The 22,918-nt window shown below is 47.5% G+C and overlaps 1 protein-coding gene across 2 annotated transcripts in view; it reads left to right on the top strand.

Moving 5' to 3' along the window:
- LOC139413907 (ring finger protein 123) overlaps positions 1 to 22,918 on the top strand; it is a 257,740-nt gene that overhangs the window by 213,447 nt on the left and 21,375 nt on the right. For both annotated transcript variants that reach the window (XM_071161754.1, XM_071161755.1), the window contains exon 36: positions 9,820 to 9,914. In XM_071161754.1, the coding sequence (XP_071017855.1) occupies positions 9,820 to 9,914 (95 nt within the window). The remainder of the gene's footprint in view (positions 1 to 9,819; positions 9,915 to 22,918) is intronic.

Genomic DNA, 22,918 nt, shown 5'->3' with positions numbered 1-22,918 from the left:
CAGCACAACCAGGTGGACTGGGGACAGCAAGGAGTCATCATGTCAGGTAGTCCTGAGGCATGGTCCTAGGGCTCAGGTCCTCTGAGAAAAAAAGAGAAAGAGGGAGAGAGAATTAGAGGGAGCATACTTAAATTCACACAGGACACCGGCTTACACCGGATTTCCCCCATGGCACGAACCCGAGGGGGGCTCAAAACCGGACAGGAAAATCGTGTAAGCCAGTGACTCAGCCCCTGTAATAGGGTTAGAGGCAGAGAATCCCAGTGGAGAGAGGGGAACCGGCCTTGGCAGAGACCGCAAGGGTGGTTCGTTGCTTCAGTGCCTTTCCGTTCACCTTCACACCCCTGGGCTAGCATTGGACTATTATGATCAAATATTTTGGTTATAGTCAGGATTCTAGCAGTCGTATTTAGCACTAACTGAATTTTATTTAGTGCTTCATCTGGGTATCCGGAAAGTAGAGCATTGCAGTAGTCTAACCTAGAAGTGACAAAAGCATGGATTAACTTTTCTGCATCCTTTTTGGACAAAAAGATTCAGATTTTTGCAATGTTACGTAGATGGAAAAAAGTTGTCCTTGAAACAGTCTTGATATGTTCGTCAAAAGAGAGATCAGGGTCCAGAGTAACGCCGGGGTCTTTCAGTTTTATTTGAGACGACGGTACAACCGTCAAGATTAATTGTCAGATCCAACAGAAGATATCTTTGTTTCTTGGGACCTACAATTAGCATCTCTGTTTTGTGTGAGTTTACAAGTGAAAAATGTGCCGCCATCCACTTCCTTATGTCTGAAACACAGGCTTCCAGGGAGGGCAATTTTGGGGCTTCACCATGTTTCATTGAAGCAAAGAGGTGAAAGTTACCATTATGTTTCCGAATGACATCACCAAGAGGTAAAATATACAGTGGGGCAAAAAAGTATTTAGTCAGCCACCAATTGTGCAAGTTCTCCCACTTAAAAAGATGAGAGAGGCCTGTCATTTTCATCATAGGTACACTTCAACTATGACAGATAAAATGAGAAGGAAACATTTCAGAAAATCACATTAGGATTTTAATGAATTTATTTGCAAATTATGGTGGAAAATAAGTATTCAATGCCATACAACACTCCTTCCGTGGCCTCCAACTGCTCTTAAACGCTAGTAAAACCAAAACCTTTTCAACCGTTCTCTGCCTGCACCCGCACGCCCGACTAGCATCACCACCCTGGATGGTTCCGACCTAGAATATGTGGACATCAATAAGTACCTAGGTGTCTGGCTAGACTGTAAACTCTCTTTCCAGACTCATATCAAACATCTCCAATCTAAAATCAAATCTAGAGTCGGCTTTCTATTCCGCAACAAAGCCTCCTTCACTCACCCCGCCAAACTTACGCTAGTAAAACTGACTATCCTACCGATCCTCGACTTCGGCCATGTCATCTACAAAATAGCTTCCAATACTCTACTCAGCAAACTGGATGCAGTTTATCACAGTGCCATCCGTTTTGTTACTAAAGCACCTTATACCACCCACCACTGCGACCTCGACTGGCCCTCGCTACGTATTCGTCGCCAGACCCACTGGCTCCAGGACATCTACAAGTCCATGCTAGGTAAAGCTCTGCCTTATCTCAGTTCACTGGTCACGATGGCAACACCCATCCGTAGCACGCGCTCCAGCAGGTGTATCTCACTGATCATCCCTAAAGCCAACACCTCATTTGGCCGCCTTTCGTTCCAGTTCTCTGCTGCCTGTGACTGGAACGAATTGCAAAAATCGCTGAAGAGACTTTTATCTCCCTCACCAACTTCAAACATCTGTTATCTGAGCAGCTAACCGATCGCTGCAGCTGTACATAGTCTATCGGTAAATAGCCCACCCAATTTACCTACCTCATCCCCATACTGTTTATATTTATTTACTTTTCTGCTCTTTTGCACACCAATATCTCTACCTGTACATGACCATCTGATCATTTATCACTCCAGTGTTAATCTGCAAAATGGTAATTATTCCCCTACCTCCTCATGCCTTTTGCACACAATGTATAAAGACACTTTTTTCTACTGTGTTATTGACTTGTTAATTGTTTACTCCATGTGTAACTCTGTGTTGTCTGTTCACACTGCTATGCTTTATCTTGGCCAGGTCGCAGTTGTAAATGAGAACTTGTTCTCAACTAGCCTACCTGGTTAAATAAAGGTGTTCTCAACTAGCCTACCTGGTTAAATAAAGGTGTTCTCAACTGGCCTACCTGGTTAAATAAAGGTGTTCTCAACTAGCCTACCTGGTTAAATAAAGGTGTTCTCAACTAGCCTACCTGGTTAAATAAAGGTGTTCTCAACTAGCCTACCTGGTTAAATAAAGGTGTTCTCAACTGGCCTACCTGGTTAAATAAAGGTGGAATAAATAAATAATACATTCTTGTTCTGAAGCCATTTCAGCATTGCTTTGGCTGTATGCTTGGAGTCATTGTCCTGTTGGAATACAAATCTTTGCCCCCAGTCTAAGGTCATTTGCACGCTGAAGCAAGTTTTCATTAAGGATTTGCCTGTATTTGGCTCCATTCATTGTTCCCTTTATCCTTAGCAGTCTCCCAGTCCCTGCCGCTTAAAAGTATCCCCATAGCATGATGCTGCCACCATCATGCTTCAGGGTAAGGATGGTGTGAAATGGGGGATAAGCTGTGCCTGGTTTACTCCAGTCATAGCACTTTGTATTCAGGCCAAATAGTTACATTTTCTCACTCAACAGAGCACAGAATATTTTCTGCCTTATTCTCGGAATCTTTCACGCGCCTTTTTGCAAATGCACTCTGGTTGTGCTGTCGTGCCTTTTTTCTCAGCTGTCTGGCCACTCTCCCATGAAGCCCAGATCGATGAAGTGCTGTAGACTGTTGTCCTTCTGGTAGGTTCTCCCATTTCAGCCAAGGAACTGTAGTTCTGTCAGTGGTCATTGGGTTCTTCCCTAACCTCCCTAACCAAGGTCCTTCTTGCCTAGTCGCTCAGTTTGGTTGGACGGCCAGCTCTAGGCAGAGTCTGGGTATTTCCAAATTATGGAGAACACTGTGCTCTTGGAAACTTTCAACACTCTAGAAATTGTTTCATATCCTTCCCCAGACATGCATCATCACAATTATATATTGTAGATCTTTGGGGCAGTTCCTTGGACAATAGCTTCTGCTCTGACATGCACTGTCAGCTATGGGACCTTATATAGACAGGTGTTTTTTTTATCTCTAAGTAATGTCCAAACTCCAGTCAAGTTGTATTGGCATCTTAAGAAACTTGGATTCACCTGAGCTCAAGTTGGAGTGGCATAGCAAAAGGGGTCTGAATATTAATATGGAAGATATTTCTGTATTTCATTTTCAATAAATGTGTGAAAAATTGTCTGAAAACATGTTTTCACTTTGTCATTATGGGTTAGGGGGGTGAGAGTTTTTTCCCCCCATCTATAGAATACATTTTGAATTCGGGATGTAACATAACAAAATATGGATTAAGTCGAAGGGTATACTTTGTGAAGAATGTGGATCTCTGGTTCAGAGTGATTATTGCCCTACTCCCCAACCCTTCAGAAACCTGACAGTATATGTATATATACTTCCTCTGTGTCTTGCTATGTTCCACCTAAATGCACTGTGGCAAGGACATGGCCAAGGTCACAAGCAGAGAGGGGAGGAAGAGGGTTAGTGGCGGGAGGCATCGCCTCTGTCCCATCAGCTGCTGCTGCTAACATGGGTTCTTTTCATCAGCACCCCCCACCTCCCCCTCTCTCCTTCATCCCCTTTCTCCCTCTGTCATTTGTTTATGAAAACAGACCTTGTGGCTCTGCTTTCTCACTGGGGTTGGCTCTGGGCTATGCTCTCGGGTTGGGCTTGTCTCTGGGCTTGGTTCTAGGGGTTAAGGTTGGCTCTGGGTTTGGTTATAGGGGTTAAGGTTGGCTCTGGGCTTGGTTATAGGGGTTAAGGTTGGCTCTGGGTTTGGTTATAGGGGTTAAGGTTGGCTCTGGGCTTGGTTATAGGGGTTAAGGTTGGCTCTGGGCTTAGCTCTCGGTTGGGCTTGTCTCTGGGCTCTAGGGTTGGCTCTGGGCTTAGCTCTCGGTTGGGCTTGTCTCTGGGCTCTAGGGTTGGCTCTGGGCTTGGTTCTAGGGGTTAAGGTTGGCTCTGGGCTTGGTTCTAGGGGTTAAGGTTGGCTCTGGGCTTGGTTCTAGGGGTTAAGGTTGGCTCGGGGCTTAGCTCTCGGTTGGGCTTGTCTCTGGGCTCTAGGGTTGGCTCTGGGCTTAGCTCTCGGTTGGGCTTGTCTCTGGGCTCTAGGGTTGGCTCTGGGCTTGGTTCTAGGGGTTAAGGTTGGCTCTGGGCTTAGCTCTCGGTTGCGCTTGTCTCTGCGCTCTAGGGTTGGCTCTGGGCTTGGTTCTAGGGGTTAAAGTTGGCTCTGGGCTTAGCTCTCGGTTGGGCTTGTCTCTGGGCTCTAGGGTTGGCTCTGGGCTTGGTTCTAGGGGTTAAGGTTGGCTCTGGGCTTGGTTCTAGGGGTTAAGGTTGGCTCTGGGCTTGGTTCTAGGGGTTAAGGTTGGCTCGGGCTTGGTTCTAGGGGCTAAGGGTGGCTCGGGCTTGGTTCTAGGGGGTAAGGTTGGCTCGGGGCTTGGTTCTAGGGGTTAAGGTTGGCTCTGGGCTTGGTTCTAGGGGTTAAGGTTGGCTCTGGGCTTGGTTCTAGGGGTTAAGGTTGGCTCTGGGCTTGGTCCTAGGGGGTAAGGTTGGCTCTGGGCTTGGTTCTAGGGTTTAAGGTTGGCTCTGGGTGATGATGGTGGAACCACAAATTAATAATACACAGAGGAATTCTTCAAATCCTCAAGGTTGAATAAATATTGATTTTATGAATGATGATGATAATAGTAGAATTTCCCGAATGAAGACCATGTTTATTGTTCAGTCATGTGCTGAACTGAAGGACAGGTTCCTGCCTCTGTGAAGACAGTCGACCAGCCAGGCGGACAGTAATACATTATAGATGAGCGTCTCAGATGGTACGCAGCATTAAACACACAGCAGCCACTTGAAGAAAGAAGAGGAGAGGAGGCTGATGGCCATTTATCCACTTCAAACATGTTTAAAAATCTCTCCATCTCTCTCAATGGCCATGCTGCCAGTCAGTCCTCCTCCTGCCCCCCCCCCCCCCCCCCTGTCCTCCCTCCTCCTGCCCCTCCTGTCCTTCCTCCTGTTCCTCCTCCTCCTGTCCCTCCTCCTGTCCTTCCTCCTGTTCCTCCTCCTCCTGTCCCTCCTCCTGTCCCTCCTGTTCCTCCTCCTCCTGTCCCTCCTCCTGTTCCTCCTCCTCCTGTCCCTCCTCCTCCTGTCCCTCCTCCTCCTGTCCCTCCTCCTCCTGTTCCTCCTCCTTCTGTCCCTCTTCCTGTCCCACCTCCTCCTGTCCCACCTCCTCCTGTTCCTCCTCCTGTTCCTCCTTCTGTTCCTCCTCTTGTTCCTCCTCCTCCTCCCCTTGTCCCTCCTCCTGTTCCTCCTCCTCCTGTTCCTCCTCCTCCTGTTCCTCCTCCTCCTGTCCCTCCTCCTCCTGTTCCCTCTCCTGTCCCTCCTGTTCCTCCTCCTGTCCCTCCTGTTCCTCCTCCTGTCCCTCCTGTTCCTCCTCCTGTTCCTCCTCCTGTTCCTCCTCCTGTCCCTCCTCCTGTTCCTGTCCCTCCTCCCGTTCCTGTCCCTCCTCCTGTCCCACCTCCTTCTGTTCCTCCTCCTGTTCCTCCTCCTGTTCCTCCTCCTGTTCCTCCTCCTGTTCCTCCTTCTGTCCCTCCTCTTGTCCCTCCTCCTGTTCCTCCTCCTCCTCCCCTTGTCCCTCCTCCTGTTCCTCCTCCTCCTGTTCCTCCTCCTGTCCCTCCTCCTGTTCCTGTCCCTCCTCCCGCTCCTGTTCCTCCCTGTCCCTCCTCCTGTTCCTCCTCCTGTCCCTCCTCCTCCTCCTGTTCCTCCTCCTGTTCCTCCTCCTGTTCCTATTCCTCCCCCTCCTGTTCCTATTCCTCCTCCTCCTGTCCCCCCTCCTCTTCCTGCCCCCCTCCTCTCCCCCCTCCTCTCCCCCCTCCTGTCCCCCCTCCTCTCCCCCCTCCTGTCCCTCCTCCTGTCCCACCTCCTTCTGTTCCTCCTCCTGTTCCTCCTCCTGTTCCTCCTTCTGCTCCTCCTCTTGTCCCTCCTCCTGTTCCTCCTCCTCCTCCCCTTGTCCCTCCTCCTGTTCCTCCTCCTCCTGTTCCTCCTCCTCCTCCTGTCCCTCCTCCTCCTGTTCCCTCTCCTGTCCCTCCTGTTCCTCCTCCTGTCCCTCCTGTCCCTCCTCCTGTTCCTCCTCCTGTCCCTCCTCCTGTTCCTGTCCCTCCTCCTGTCCCCCCTCCTGTTCCTGTCCCTCCTCCTGTCCCCCCTCCTGTCCCTCCTGTCCCTCCTCCTCCTCCTGTCCCTCCTCCTCCTCCCCCTCCTCCTGTTCCTCCTCCTGTATCTCCTGTTCCTCCTCCTCCTGTTCCCCCTCCTCCTGTTCCCCCTCCTCCTGTTCCTCTTCCTGTTCCTCTTCCTGTTCCTCCCCCTCCTGTTCCTCCCCCTCCTGCTCCTCCTCCTCCTGTTCCTCCTCCTGCCCCTCCCCCGTCCTCATGTTCCTCCTCCTCCTCCTGTCCCTCCTCCTGTCCCTCCTCCTGTCCCTCCTCTTCTTCCTCCTCCTCCTCTTCCTCCTCTTCCTCTTCCTCCTGTCCCTCCTCCTCCTTCTGTTCCTCCTCCTCTTCCTGTTCCTACTCCTGTCCATCCCCCTCCTCCTGTTCCTCCCTGTCCCTCCTCCTGTTCCTCCTCCTGTTCCTCCTGTCCCTCCTCCTCCTCCTGTTCCTCCTCCTGTTCCTATTCCTCCCCCTCCTGCCCCCCTCCTGTCCCCCCTCCTGTCCCCCCTCCTCTCCCCCCCCTGTCCCTCCTCCTGTCCCTCCTCCTGTCTCTCCTCCTGTCCCTACTCCTCCTGTCCCTCCTCCTGTCCCTCCTCCTCCTGTCCCTTATCCTCCTGTCCCTCCTCCTCCTGTCCCTCCTCCTCCTCCTGTCCCTCCTCCTGTTCCTCCTGTCCCTCCTCCTGTTCCTTCTGTCCCCCCTCCTGTCCCTCCTCCTGTCCCTCCTCCTGTTCCTCCTCCTGTTCCTCCTCCTGTCCCTCCTCCTCCTCCCCCTGTCCCTCCTCCTCCTGTCCCCCCTTCCTGTTCCTCCTCCTCCTTTCCCCCCTCTTCCTGTTCCTCTTCCTGTTCCTCCTCCTCCTGTTCCGCCTCCTCCTGTTCCTCCTCCTCCTGTCCCCCCTCCTCCTGTTCCTCCTCCTGCGCCTCCCCCGTCCTCATGTTCCTCCTCCTCCTCCTGTCCCTCCTCCTGTCCCTCCTCCTCCTCTTCCTCCTCCTCCTCTTCCTCCTCCTGTCCCTCCTCCTGTTCCTCCTCATCCCCCTCCTGTTCCTCCTCATCCCCCTCCTGTTCCTCCTGTTCCTCCTCCTCCTCCTGTTCCTACTCCTGTCCATCCTCCTCCTCCTGTTCCTCCTCCTCCCCCTCCTGTTCCTCCTGTTCCTCCTCCTCCTCCTGTTCCTACTCCTGTCCATCCTGTTCCTCCTGTTCCTCCTCCTTCTCCTGTTCCTACTCCTGTCCATCCTCCTCCTCCTGTTCCTCCTCTTGCCCCTCCCCCGTCCTCATGTTCCTCCTCCTGCCCCTCCCCCGTCCTCATGTTCCTCCTCCTGGCCCCCCTCCTCCTGCCCCCCACTTCCTGTTCCTCCTGTCCCTCCTCCTCCTATTCCTCCTCCTGTTCCTATTCCTCCCCCTCCTGTTCCTATTCCTCCTCCTCCTGTCCCTCCTCCTCCTGTCCCTCCTCCTCCTGTCCCTCCTGTCCCTCCTCCTCCTGTCCCTCCTCCTCCTGTCCCTCCTCCTCCTCCTGTTCCTATTCCTCCTCCTCCTGCCCCCCCTCCTCTCCCCCCTCCTGTCCCTCCTCCTGTCCCTACTCCTCCTGTCCCTCCTCCTGTCTCTCCTCCTCCTGTCCCTCCTCCTGTTCCTCCTCCTGTTCCTCCTCCTGTCCCCCCTCCTCCTGTCCCTCCTCCTGTCCCTCCTCCTCCTCCTCCTGTCCCTCCTCCTCCTTCCTCCTCCTTCCTCCTGTCCCTCCTCCTCCTACTGTCCGTCCTCCGCCTGTCCCTCCTCCTCCTGTCTCTCCTCCTATTCCTATTCCTCCTCCTCCTGTCCCACCTCCTGTCCCACCTCCTGTCCCTCCTCCTGTCCCTCCTCCTCCTGTCCCTCCTCTTCCTGTTCCTCCTCCTGCCCCCCCCCTCCTGTTCCTCCTCCTGCCCCCCCTTCCCCTCCTGTTACTCCTCCTGCCCCCCCTCCCCCTCCTGTTACTCCTCCTGCCCCCCCTCCCCCTCCTGTTCCTCCTCCTGCCCCCCGCCTCCTGTTCCCCCTCCTGTCCCCCCCCTCCTGTTCCTCCTTCTCAAATAAAATAAAATGTTATTTGTCACATACACATGGTTAGAAGATGTTAATGCGAGTGTAGCGAAATGCTTGTGTTCCGACAGTACAGTAATATCTAACAAGTAATCTAACAAATTCACAAGGACGACCTTAAACACATAAATCTAAAGGGATGGAATAAGAATATGTACATATAAATATATGGATGAGCGATGGCCGTGCGGCATAGGCAAGATGCAGTAGATGGTATAGAGTACAGTGTATACATATGAGATGAGTAATGTAGGGTATGTAGACATTATATAAAGTGGCGTTATTTAAAGTGACTAGTGATGCCTTTTATTAAATCCATTTAGTACATTTATTAAAGTGCAGCCTAACAGTCTGATGGCCTTGAGAGAGTAGCTGTTTTTTCAGTCCTCCTGCTCCTGTCCCTCCTCTTTTTCCTGTCCCTCCTCCTCTGTACCTCCATCTAACTGTAAGCTGTGTTGTTTCCCAACTGTACCTCCATCTAACTGTGAGCTGTGTTGTTTCCCAACTGTACCTCCATCTAAATGTAAGCTGTGTTGTTTCCCAACTGTACCTACATCTAACTGTAAGCTGTATCGTTTCCTAACTGGAAGCTGTATTGTTTCCTAACTGGAAGCTGTATTGTTTCCTAACTGGAAGCTGTGTCGTTTCCTAACTGGAAGCTGTGTCGTTTCCTAACTGGAAGCTGTGTCGTTTCCTAACTGGAAGCTGTGTCGTTTCCTAACTGTAAGCTGTGTTGTTTCCCAACTGTACCTACATCTAACTGTAAGCTGTATTGTTTCCTAACTGTAAGCTGTATCGTTTCCTAACTGTAAGCTGTATTGTTTCCTAACTGTAAGCTGTATCGTTTCCTAACTGTAAGCTGTATTGTTGCCTAACTGGAAGCTGTATTGTTGCCTAACTGGAAGCTGTATTGTTTCCTAACTGGAAGCTGTATTGTTTCCTAACTGGACGCTGTATTGTTTCCTAACTGGAAGCTGTATTGTTTCCTAACTGGAAGCTGTATTGTTTCCTAACTGGACGCTGTATTGTTTCCTAACTGGAAGCTGTATTGTTTCCTAACTGGAAGCTGTATTGTTTCCTAACTGGAAGCTGTATTGTTTCCTAACTGGAAGCTGTATTGTTTCCTAACTGGAAGCTGTATTGTTTCCTAACTGGAAGCTGTATTGTTTCCTAACTGGAAGCTGTATTGTTTCCTAACTGGAAGCTGTGTCGTTTCCTAACTGGAAGCTGTGTCGTTTCCTAACTGGAAGCTGTGTCGTTTCCTAACTGGAAGCTGTGTCGTTTCCTAACTGGAAGCTGTGTCGTTTCCTAACTGGAAGCTGTGTCGTTTCCTAACTGGAAGCTGTGTCGTTCCCATGCAGATACAGACTACATCCACGAGGAGGAAGAGCAGAAGGTGGAACAGATGTTAGCCTTCCTGACTATAGAGTCAAAGCAGGCCGCCGCCAGTACAGCAGTGAGTATATTATACTACACTATACTACACTATACTACAATATGCTACACTATAGTACACTATACTACAATATACTACACTCTAGTACCTTCCTGACTATAGAGTCAAAGCAGGCCGCCGCCAGTACAACAGTGAGTATATTATACTACACTATACCACACTATACTACAATATACTACACTATACTTCACCATACTACAATATACTACACTATATTATACTGCAATATACTATACTACAATATACTGCACTATACTACACCATGCTACAATATACTACACTATAGGACAATATACTACACTATAGTACAATATACTACACTATACTTCACCATACTACAATATACTACACTATATTATACTACAATATACTATACTACAGTATACTATACTATACAATACACTATACTACAATATACTACACTATACTACACGCTAGTACCTTCCTGACTATAGAGTCAAAGCAGGCCGCCGCCAGTACAGCAGCGAGTATATTATACTACACTATACTACCATATACTGCACTATACTACACTATACCACACTATACTACACTATAGTACAGTATGCTACAATATACTATAATATACTACACTATACTACAATATGCTACACTATAGTACAATATACTACAATATACTACACTATACTACAGTATACTACACTCTAGTACCTTCCTGACTATAGAGTCAAAACAGGCCGCCGCCAGTACAACAGTGAGTATATTATACTACACTATACCACACTATACTACACTATACTACAATATACTACACCATACTGCACTATACTACAATATACTACACTATACTACAATATACTACACTATACTACGCTATACTACACTACTACACTTTGTGACCATAGAGTCAAAGCAGGTCACAGCCAGTACAGCAGTAAGTATATTATACTATACTACACTACAATATACAACACTATTGTACAATATACTGCATTATACTACACTCTAGTACCTTCTTGACTATAGAGTCAAAGCAGGTCGCAGCCAGTACAGCAGTGAGTATATTATACTATACGACACTGTACTACAATATACAACACTATACTACAATATACTACACTATACTACAATATACTATACTACACTATACCACACTACACTTTACTATACTCTCTCTCACTACACACTTCTCTGTCTCTCTCTCTCTCTCTCTCTCTCTCTCTCTCTCTCTCTCTCTCTCGCTCTCTGTCTCGCTTTCTCTCTGTCTCTGACTCTGTCTCTCTATCTCTCTCTACTGTGGTCTCGCTGTAATGGAATTGGTGTGGATTCCTCTTCTCTTGCCCTTTTGGTCTGTCCTCATCCTCCTCTCCGGAGTTACCATTGAGGACAACTCAGCCAGAGTGCTGCAGCATTAGTCAGGAGGAAACAGTAAACATTCCCCTTCTCTTTTTCAACCCCTCCTCTTCAGTGGGGAAATATGACACTATGCTTTTCCCTAATGCAGGCCATATTCTGAGACTGACAGATGGAGGGAAGTCTTCAGTTCTCAGTTTGAAGTTGAAGGTTATATGTGGTAAATGTTCCTTATACATTTAATGATAATTTATACAGTTGATTCATTTCCATCCATTGTTAATTTTCCATTATTTTAATGTTTTTTTTTTATTTAACCAGGCAAATCAGTTAAGAACAAATTCTTATTTGCAATGATGGCCTAGGAACAGTGGGTTTAACTGCCTTGTTCAAGGGGCAGAACGACAGATTTTTTTTTTTACCTTGTCAGCTCGGGGATTCGATCCAGCAACCTTTCGGGTTACTGGCCCAACGCGCTAAACACTAGGCTACCGGCCGCCCCAAAATGATAAAGTGGTGCCAAGCTCTGATAAAGGATACCATGGAAGTGCAGTTCTATTGTCCCTTTGGGTGAATGGAATGTTCTTCATTGAAAACAATCGAAATGAAGTCGCTGCATCTTTGAAAAGCTTCTAGTGTGATTCCCCCACCCCCACCCCACCTTAATCTTTTTCTGCAGGTAGACGGAGACCGCTTTGTCTGTCTGTGACCACTGACTCAAGTCGAATGTTCTTCATAGCTATGTTTGAAGTCCAAAGTCATATGCACTTAACGTACAGTTCACTCGGTTCATTTATGATGTGAAGTGGCACTGAGGTCTGATGAAGGACTCTGTAGAAGCTCTAGAACTTGTATTATTTTGTCTGAAAGGACGGAGATCTTTAATCTCTGTGTTCATTGAACAGTAAACAACAGTAATATGTCCGCACACTGGCCTGCACACTGGCCTGCACACTGGACCGCACACTGTCTACTACTGTGTGTAGGGTCTGAAAGCCAACGTGCCAAAGGCAGAGGGGAAAAGATTGGACGTCGTTAAGGACAAACCGAACTGAAATTAAATTGATGTTGTCAGTCCCACTTTAGTCCTGATGAGGGGAGAAATTGAAATTGTGATTAGCTTTGTGTTTGTCGCATCACATTTCACACGGCCAATCAGATAAAGCGATTCATTAATTTCAGTTGATACATTGTGGCATTGAATATGAGATTAGTGTTTTCACATTTGACTCGTCTAATCAAATTGAACTCGAGTGACGCATTCGTTTTAATTAATCAATCGTAGGACTGTTTACTCTTGAATTTGCAGAGAGTCAATCACCACAACACTATTAAAGAATAGGTTTAGATTACAGCCGGAGTAACCTCGGGACCCAGAACCTCTTAACACTCTGGCACAAGGGACTATGACCTAAGCGATTTAACCTTTGCTTTCTCTCAGAAGGTTATTTGTCAGCCTTGTGATGTTCCTAAAGCGAGTTATTAATGCCTGGAGTTAGTCATTATCCTTGGAGTCGTCTTACTGGTTCAGACTGATGCTCACTGAAGCATATATGCTGTTTCATACTTTACAACTTTGTTAAAAAATAACATTTATTTGTAGTTATTTTACCAGGTAAGTTGACTGAGAACACATTCTCATTTGCAGCAACGACCTGGGGAATAGTTACAGGGGAGAGGAGGGGGATGAATGAGTAAACTTGTAAACTGGGGATTATTAGGTGACCATGATGGTTTTGAGGGTCAGATTGGGAATTTAGCCAGGACACCGGGGTTAACACCCCTACGATAAATGCCATGGGATCTTTAATGACCTCAGAGAGTCAGGACACCCGTTTAACGTCCCATCCGAAAGACCGCACCCTACCCAGGGCAGTGTCCCCAATCACTGCCCTGGGGCATTCAGATATTTTTTTTAGACCAGAGGAAAGAGTGCCTCCTACTGGCCCTCCAACACCACTTCCAGCAGCATCTGTTCTCCCGTCCAGGAACTGACCAGGACCAACCCTGCTTAGCTTCAGAAGCAAGACAGCAGTGGTATGCAACCATTCCAGGTAGCTTTTTGTCGAAGCAAGCTGTAATCTCCGCGTGCCGATATGCTGAAGCTAGGGCTGGGCGATATGACGATAGAAAAAAGTATAGTTTCATATTATGCTCTCTTGTTTATTTAGTTGTGTCGCAAATCACACTCTTTACAGCAACGTTCCGTGTGGAAGGAAATTTGCTAAATATGCCGCAGGCCAGTCCCGAAAACAGGCTCAAACACCACTAACCTCTTTTACCACCTATGAGAGAATCATGTGAAACAGTATGGAGAGAGTCTACAGATGAGACCCCCCCAAAAAAACTGTTGGGTGCTCAAAACAAACCCCCGACCTAGACCTATTTATTTTATTTGCAACTATAGTTGAAGTGTTTTCAATTGACCTTTTTTTAGATTTTATAGATTCATATTTTGTTTTGTTAAATTCTTAATTTAAAATTTGCACAAAAGTTCTAAATAAAAGGAGAAATAATCAAATAAGACTACCTTTTATTTGTCGAGTTTAATTCAAAATGTAATAAGAAATAGGCCTTTACATGTGGTCATTTTATATCAACTATTTATTCACAGAATGTGCTATATCGTGATCGGGATATGAGATTTTTCATATCGCCCAGCCCTATGCTGAGCACTTGTTGGCCTCTTTTCCTTCACTCTGTGGTCCAACTCATCCCAAACAGTCTCAATTGGGTTGAGGTCGGATGATTTTGGAGGCCAGGTCATCTGATGCAACACTCCATCAATCTCCTTCTTGGTCAAATAGCCCTTACACAGCCTGGGGGTGTGTTGGGTTATTGTCATGTTGAAAAACAAATGATAGTCCCACTAGGCGCAAACCAGATGGGATGGCGGAACACTGCATAATGCTGTGGTAGCCATACTGGTTAAGTGTGCATTGAATTATGAATATATCAGTGTCACCAGCAAAGCACTCCCACACCATCACACGTCCTCCCTCATGCTTCATGGTGGGAGCCACACATGCAGAGATCATTCGTTCACCTACTCTGCTTCTCACAAAGACACGGCAGTTGGAACCTAAAATCTCAAATTGGGACTCATCAGACCAAAGGACAGATTTCCACCGGTCTAATGTCCTTTGCTCATGTTTCTTGGCCCAAGCCAGTCTTTTCTTCTTATTGGTGTCCTTTAGTGGTGGTTTCTTTGCTGCAATTAGACAATGAAGGCCTGATTCACCAATTCTCCTCTGAACAGTTGATGTTGAGGTGTGTCTGTTATTTGAAGTCTGTGAAGCATTTATTTGGACTGCCATCTGAGGTGCAGTTAATTGCCGATTGATGAGGTTGTTAATTAAGTCTAATGAACTTATCCTCTGCAGCAGAGGTAACTCTGGGTCTTCCTTTCCTGTGGCAGTCCTCATGAGAGCCAGTTATCTCTAATGAACTTATCCTCTGCAGCAGAGGTAACTCTGGGTCTTCCTTTCCTGTGGCAGTCCTCATGAGAGCCAGTTATCTCTAATGAACTTATCCTCTGCAGCAGAGGTAACTCTGGGTCTTCCTTTCCTGTGGCAGTCCTCATGAGAGCCAGTTATCTCTAATGAACTTATCCTCTGCAGCAGAGGTAACTCTGGGTCTTCCTTTCCTGTGGCAGTCCTCATGAGAGCCAGTTATCTCTAATGAACTTATCCTCTGCAGCAGAGGTAACTCTGGGTCTTCCTTTCCTGTGGCAGTCCTCATGAGAGCCAGTTTCATCATAGCGCTTAATGGTTTTTGCGACTGCATTTGAAAACACTTTAAAAGTTCTTGAAATGTTCCGTATTGACTGACCTTCATGTCTAAAAGTCAGAATGAACTGTCCTTTCTCTTTGCTTATTTGAGCTGTTCTTGCCATAATATGGACTTGGTCTTTTACCAAATAGGGGTGGTATACAAAAGATAGCCCTATCTTGTCACAACACTACTGATTGTCTCAAACGCATTAAGAAGGAAAACAATTCCACAAATTAACTTTTAACAACCTGTTAATTGAAATGGTTACTACTTGATTCCATATGAGTTATTTCATAGTGTTGATGTCTTCACTATTATTCTACAATGTAGAAAATAGTTTTAAAAAATCAAGAATAACCCTTGAATGAGTAGGTGTGTCCAAACTTTAGACTGATACTGTATATACAGTGCATTCGGAAAGTATTCAGACCCCTTGACATTTTCCAAATTTTGTTACAGCCTTATTTTAAAATGGATTAAATAATAAAATGTACTCCTCAATCTACACACAATGCATGATTTGGAAAGGCACAAACCTGTCTATATAAGATCCCACAGTTGACAGTGCATGTCAGCGTTAAAACCAAACCATGAGGTCGAAGGAATTGTCCGTAGAGCTCAGAGACAGGATTGTGTCGAGGCACAGATCTGGGGAAAGGTACCAACAAATTCTGCAGCATTGAAGGTTCCCAAGAACACAGCGGCCTCCATCATTCTTAAATGGAAGAAGTTTAGAACCACCAAAACTCTTCCACCAAGACTCTTCCAAGACCTGGCCGCCTGGTCAAACGGATTAATCGGGGGAAAGGGCCTTGGTCAGTGAGGTGACCAAGAACCTGATGGTCACTCTGACAGAGCTCCAAAGTTCTTCTGTGGAGATGGGAGAACCTACCAGAAGGACAACCATCTCTGCAGCACTTCACCAATCAGGCCTTTATGGTGGCCAGACAGAAGCCAGACAGACAGATGCCAGACAGAAGCCAGTCCTCAGTAAAAGGCACATGACATCTCGCTTGGAGTTTTATAAAAGGCACCTAAAGGACTCTCAGACCTTGCGAAAATAATCTCTGGTCTGATGAAACTCTTTGGCCTGAATACCAAGCTTCCCTTCTGTAGGGAACCTGGCACCATCCCTACAGTGAAGCATGGTGGTGGCAGCATCATGCTGTGGGGATGTTTTCCACCATCCCTACGGTGAAGCATGGTGGTGGCAGCATCATGCTGAGGGGATGTTTTTCACCATCCCTACGGTGAAGCATGGTGGTAGCAGCATGCTGTGGGGGTGTTTTCCACCATCCCTATGGTGAAGCATGGTGGTGGCAGCATGCTGTGGGGACGTTTTCCACCATCCCTATGGTGAAGCATGGTGGTGGCAGCATGCTGTGGGGATGTTTTTCAGCGGCAGGGAGACTAGTCAGGATCAAGGGAAAGATGAACAGTGCAAAGTACAGGGAGATCCTTGAATTAAACCTGCTCCAGAGCACTCGGACCTCAGACTGGGGTGAAGCTTCGCCTTCCAACAGGAAGGCCTTTTGGCGAACACCAAACGTGTTTGCTTGTTTGCTTATTTTTTTGCTTGAAGATTTTTTTCTGGCCACTCTTCCGTTAAGCAGAGTACCTTCTTCCATATGTTTGGGGAGTCTCCCACATGCCTTTTGGCAAACACAAAACGTGTTTGCTTATATTTTTCTTTAAGCAATGGCTTTGTTCTGGCCACTCTTCCGTTAAGCCCAGCTCTGTGGAGTGCACGGCTTAAAGTGGTTCTATGGACAGATACTCCAATCTCCGCTGTGGAGCTTTGCAGCTCCTTCAGGGTTATCGTTGGTCTCTTTGTTGCCTCTCTGATTAATGACCTCCTTGCCTGGTCCGTGAGTTTTGGTGGGCGGCCCTCTCTTGGCAGGTTTGTTGTGGTGCCACATTCTTTCCATTTTTAATAATGGATTTAATGGTGCTCCGTGGGATGTTCAAAGTTTCTGATATTTTTTTAGAACCCTGATCTGAACTTCTTCACATCTTTGTCCCTGACCTGTTTTGAGAGTTCCTTGGTCTTCATGATAGTGGTGTTGCAGACTCTTGGGGGGCCTTTCACAACCAGTGTATGTTTACTGAGATCATGTGACAGATCATGTGACACGTAGATTGCACACAGGTGCACTTTATTTAACTAATTGTGTGACTTCTGAAGGTAATTGGTTGCTCCAGATCTTGTTTAGGGGCTTCATAGCAAAGAGGATGAATACATGCTGTATGCACGCACCTCTTTTCAGTTTTACATTTTTTTTCATTTGACTTCACCAATTTCTGGACTATTTAGTGTCTGTCCATTACATGAAATCCAAATTTAAAATCACAGGTTGTAATGAAACAACATTTGGAAAAACGCCACGGGGGGGTGAATACTTTTGCAAGGCCCTGTACCTTCTAGATGACTCATTTATGACTCACATAATAATGCTGAACACATGAACGATCTACACATTGTTTTGTCTATATTGTTTTATTTAATTTAAGTTGCTTTATTGACATAAAATACATTCTGTAAGTATTGCCAAAGCGTTTCAAAAGGAGTCTTATTCCACGTCTATATAGTTTCTGTTCTACTGTATGTTGTTAAGGTATAGTATTGTTTTATCGTTCTAATAACATACTGTTAAGCTGTTATCATTCAGATGAGGTAGAGTCTAGATGAAATAGTTGTAAGACACACACAGTCCTCTGTTTATCCTTCCCACCGTACAGAGAAGACCAAAGGAGAGAGAGAACCGAGGTATTGTAGCTAATGTTTCAGCCCTGCTATTTGCCAGACAGGTTGACAGCCAAAGTATTTACTGAGTGTTAGTCTGAAATGGCACCCTATATAGTGTACCACTTTATAGCCACTGGTCCAAAGTAGTAGTGCACTATATAGGGAATAAGGCCCTGGTCTAAAGTAGTGCACTATATAGGGAATAAGGCCCTGGTCTAAAGTAGTGCACTATAAAGGGAATAAGGAGCCATTTGTTACACAGGGTATCTGCCCAATGACTCCTAACCTGATAGTTAAATCATTAGTGTGTTTGAAAACCTGTCAGATTGCCCGCTAGCTAACCATTCCAGGTAGCTCTCACCTCTCTCTGTACTCTCGCCTCATGCTGGTCTATCGCTCCTGCGAGAGCCTCTCGCACCTCTCTCGCCGCCCTCTCCCCTCTCGCCGCTCTCTGTATTTCTTTCCAAGCTCCTCTCGCTCCTCTCTCACCTCTCTGCTCTCTGTATTTCTTTCCACGCTCCTCTCTCACCTCTCTCTGCTCTCTGTATTTCTTTCCAAGCTCCTCTCGCTCCTCTCTCACCTCTCTGCTCTCTGTATTTCTTTCCACGCTCCTCTCTCACCTCTCTCTGCTCTCTGTATTTCTTTCCATGCTCCTCTCTCACCTCTCTCTGCTCTCTCACCTCTGCTCTCTCACCTCTCTGCTCTCTGTATTTCTTTCCAAGCTCCTCTCTCACCTATCGCTCCTCTCTCACCTCTCTCTGCTCTCTGTATTTCTTTCCACTCTCCTCTCGCTCCTCTCTCACCTCTCTCTGCTCTCTGTATTTCTTTCCACTCTCCTCTCTCACCTCTCGCTCCTCTCTCACCTCTCTCTGCTCTCTATATTTCTTTCCAAGCTCCTCTCGCTCCTCTCTCACCTCTCTGCTCTCTGTATTTCTTTCCACGCTCCTCTCTCACCTCTCTCTGCTCTCTGTATTTCTCTCCATGTGTTGATCCATGTTTGTTAAGAGCAACAGGAGAGTGAGCGAGAGATAGAGAGAGGGGGATTCTGTAAAGGGGGTGTTTAATACCAGTAATTGTTCTACCGAGGCTGACCTTTCTCTTACCCATGCAGAGAACAACAGACAGACAACCTCAGACTATATACACTGTTGTATTACCTAGCCTAGCCTGTTCCTAGACTATATACACTGTTGTTACCTAGCCTAGCCTGGTCCTAGACTATATACACTGTTGTATTACCTAGCCTGGTCCTAGACTATATACACTGTTGTTACCTAGCCTAGCCTGGTCCTAGACTATATACACTGTTGTTACCTAGCCTAGCCTGGTCCTAGACTTTATACACTGTTGTTACCTAGCCTGGTCCTAGACTATATACACTGTTTTACCTAGCCTGGTCCTAGACTATATACACTGTGTTACCTAGCCTGGTCCTAGACTATATACACTGTTGTGTTACCTAGCCCGGTCCTAGACTATATACACTGTTGTTACCTAGCCTGGTCCTAGACTATATACACTGTTGTGTTACCTAGTCTGGTCCTAGACTATATACACTGTTTTACCTAGCCTGGTCCTAGACTATATACACTGTTGTATTACCTAGTCTGGTCCTAGACTATATACACTGTTGTTACCTAGCCTAGCCTGGTCCTAGACTATATACACTGTTGTGTTACCTAGCCTGGTCCTAGACTATATACACTGTGTTACCTAGCCTGGTCCTAGACTATATACACTGTTTTACCTAGTCTGGTCCTAGACTATATACACTGTGTTACCTAGACTGGTCCTAGACTATATACACTGTTGTGTTACCTAGCCCGGTCCTAGACTATATACACTGTTGTGTTACCTAGCCTGGTCCTTGACTATATACACTGTTGTGTTACCTAGCCTAGCCTGGTCCTAGACTATATACACTGTGTTACCTAGCCTGGTCCTAGACTATATACACTGTTTTACCTAGCCTGGTCCTAGACTATATACACTGTGTTACCTAGACTGGTCCTAGACTATATACACTGTTGTGTTACCTAGCCCGGTCCTAGACTATATACACTGTTGTGTTACCTAGCCTGGTCCTAGACTATATACACTGTTGTGTTACCTAGCCTAGCCTGGTCCTAGACTATATACACTGTTTTACCTAGACTGGTCCTAGACTGGCTGTTATAGCAGCAAAGGGGGGGGACCAACTCATGATTTTGGAATGAGATGTCCGTTGAGCAGATGTCCACGTTTCATTTTCTTACTTAACAAGGCAAGTCCAGTTCACCAGTCTGTCATTTCTCCTTTTCCCCCTCTTCTTCTTCTGTGTCTTTTGGTTTTACAAGTTGCTGATTTTCCCCCTGTCACTGAACAGTAGTAATTCAATCTTCTAGGTCAAACTATTGGAATCAGTCTCCGCCTTCGCTGACCATGTTATTCCATCCTCAGTTGTGTACCCTGGTGGCTATATCACCACCACAATGTCCTGTAACATAGACGGATAGCTGTTTAGTGCATTTCTGCTCCCAGAGTGGCGCAGAGGTCACTGCATCTCGGTGCTAGAGGTGTCACTACAGACCCTGGTTCAGAGGTCACTGCATCTCAGTGCTAGAGGTGTCACTACAGACCCTGGTTCAGAGGTCTAAGACACTGCATCTCAGTGCTAGAGGTGTCACTACAGACCCTGGTTCAGAGGTCTAAGACACTGCATCTCGGTGCTAGAGGTGTCACTACAGACCCTGGTTCAGAGGTCACTGCATCTCGGTGCTAGAGGTGTCACTACAGACCCTGGTTCAGAGGTCACTGCATCTCGGTGCTAGAGGTGTCACTACAGACCCTGGTTCAGAGGTCACTGCATCTCGGTGCTAGAGGTGTCACTACAGACCCTGGTTCAGAGGTCACTGCATCTCAGTGCTAGAGGTGTCACTACAGACCCTGGTTCAGAGGTCTAAGACACTGCATCTCAGTGCTAGAGGTGTCACTACAGACCCTGGTTCAGAGGTCACTGCATCTCGGTGCTAGAGGTGTCACTACAGACCCTGGTTCAGAGGTCACTGCATCTCGGTGCTAGAGGTGTCACTACAGACCCTGGTTCAGAGGTCACTGCATCTCGGTGCTAGAGGTGTCACTACAGACCCTGGTTCAGAGGTCACTGCATCTCGGTGCTAGAGGTATCACTACAGACCCTGGTTCAGAGGTCACTGCATCTCAGTGCTAGAGGTGTCACTACAGACCCTGGTTCAGAGGTCACTGCATCTCGGTGCTAGAGGTGTCACTACAGACCCTGGTTCAGAGGTCACTGCATCTCGGTGCTAGAGGTGTCACTACAGACCCTGGTTCAGAGGTCACTGCATCTCGGTGCTAGAGGTGTCACTACAGACTCTGGTTCAGAGGTCACTGCATCTCGGTGCTAGAGGTATCACTACAGACCCTGGTTCAGAGGTCACTGCATCTCAGTGCTAGAGGTGTCACTACAGACCCTGGTTCAGAGGTCACTGCATCTCGGTGCTAGAGGTGTCACTACAGACCCTGGTTCAGAGGTCACTGCATCTCGGTGCTAGAGGTGTCACTACAGACCCTGGTTCAGAGGTCACTGCATCTCGGTGCTAGAGGTGTCACTACAGACTCTGGTTCAGAGGTCACTGCATCTCGGGGCTAGAGGTATCACTACAGACCCTGGTTCAGAGGTCACTGCATCTCAGTGCTAGAGGTGTCACTACAGACCCTGGTTCAGAGGTTTAAGACACTGCATCTCAGTGCTAGAGGTGTCACTACAGACCCTGGTTCAGAGGTCACTGCATCTCAGTGCTAGAGGTGTCACTACAGACCATGGTTCAGAGGTCACTGCATCTCGGTGCTAGAGGTGTCACTACAGACCCTGGTTCAGAGGTCACTGCATCTCGGTGCTAGAGGTGTCACTACAGACCCTGGTTCAGAGGTCACTGCATCTCGGTGCTAGAGGTGTCACTACAGACCCTGGTTCAGAGGTCACTGCATCTCAGTGCTAGAGGTGTCACTACAGACCCTGGTTCAGAGGTCACTGCATCTCAGTGCTAGAGGTGTCACTACAGACCCTGGTTCAGAGGTCACTGCATCTCGGTGCTAGAGGTGTCACTACAGACCCTGGTTCAGAGGTCACTGCATCTCAGTGCTAGAGGTGTCACTACAGACCCTGGTTCAGAGGTCACTGCATCTCGGTGCTAGAGGTGTCACTACAGACCCTGGTTCAGAGGTCACTGCATCTCGGTGCTAGAGGTGTCACTACAGACCCTGGTTCAGAGGTCACTGCATCTCGGTGCTAGAGGTGTCACTACAGACTCTGGTTCAGAGGTCACTGCATCTCGGTGCTAGAGGTATCACTACAGACCCTGGTTCAGAGGTCACTGCATCTCAGTGCTAGAGGTGTCACTACAGACCCTGGTTCAGAGGTTTAAGACACTGCATCTCAGTGCTAGAGGTGTCACTACAGACCCTGGTTCAGAGGTCACTGCATCTCAGTGCTAGAGGTGTCACTACAGACCATGGTTCAGAGGTCACTGCATCTCGGTGCTAGAGGTGTCACTACAGACCCTGGTTCAGAGGTCACTGCATCTCGGTGCTAGAGGTGTCACTACAGACCCTGGTTCAGAGGTCTAAGACACTGCATCTCTGTGCTAGAGGTGTCACTACAGACCCTGGTTCTCGAGGTCACTGCATCTCGGTGCTAGAGGTGTCACTACATACCTTGGTTCAGAGGTCACTGCATCTCGGTGCTAGAGGTGTCACTACAGACCCTGGTTCAGAGGTCACTGCATCTCAGTGCTAGAGGTGTCACTACAGACCATGGTTCAGAGGTCACTGCATCTCGGTGCTAGAGGTGTCACTACAGACCCTGGTTCAGAGGTCACTGCATCTCGGTGCTAGAGGTGTCACTACAGACCCTGGTTCAGAGGTCACTGCATCTCGGTGCTAGAGGTGTCACTACAGACCCTGGTTCAGAGGTCACTGCATCTCAGTGCTAGAGGTGTCACTACAGACCCTGGTTCAGAGGTCACTGCATCTCAGTGCTAGAGGTGTCACTACAGACCCTGGTTCAGAGGTCACTGCATCTCGGTGCTAGAGGTGTCACTACAGACCCTGGTTCAGAGGTCACTGCATCTCGGTGCTAGAGGTGTCACTACAGACCCTGGTTCAGAGGTCA

This window comes from Oncorhynchus clarkii, chromosome 7 (genome assembly GCF_045791955.1).
Source record: "Oncorhynchus clarkii lewisi isolate Uvic-CL-2024 chromosome 7, UVic_Ocla_1.0, whole genome shotgun sequence".
Classification (NCBI taxonomy): Eukaryota; Metazoa; Chordata; class Actinopteri; order Salmoniformes; family Salmonidae; genus Oncorhynchus; species Oncorhynchus clarkii.
Note: the sequence above shows the minus strand (reverse complement) of the source record. Positions and strands in the feature narration are given on the sequence as shown.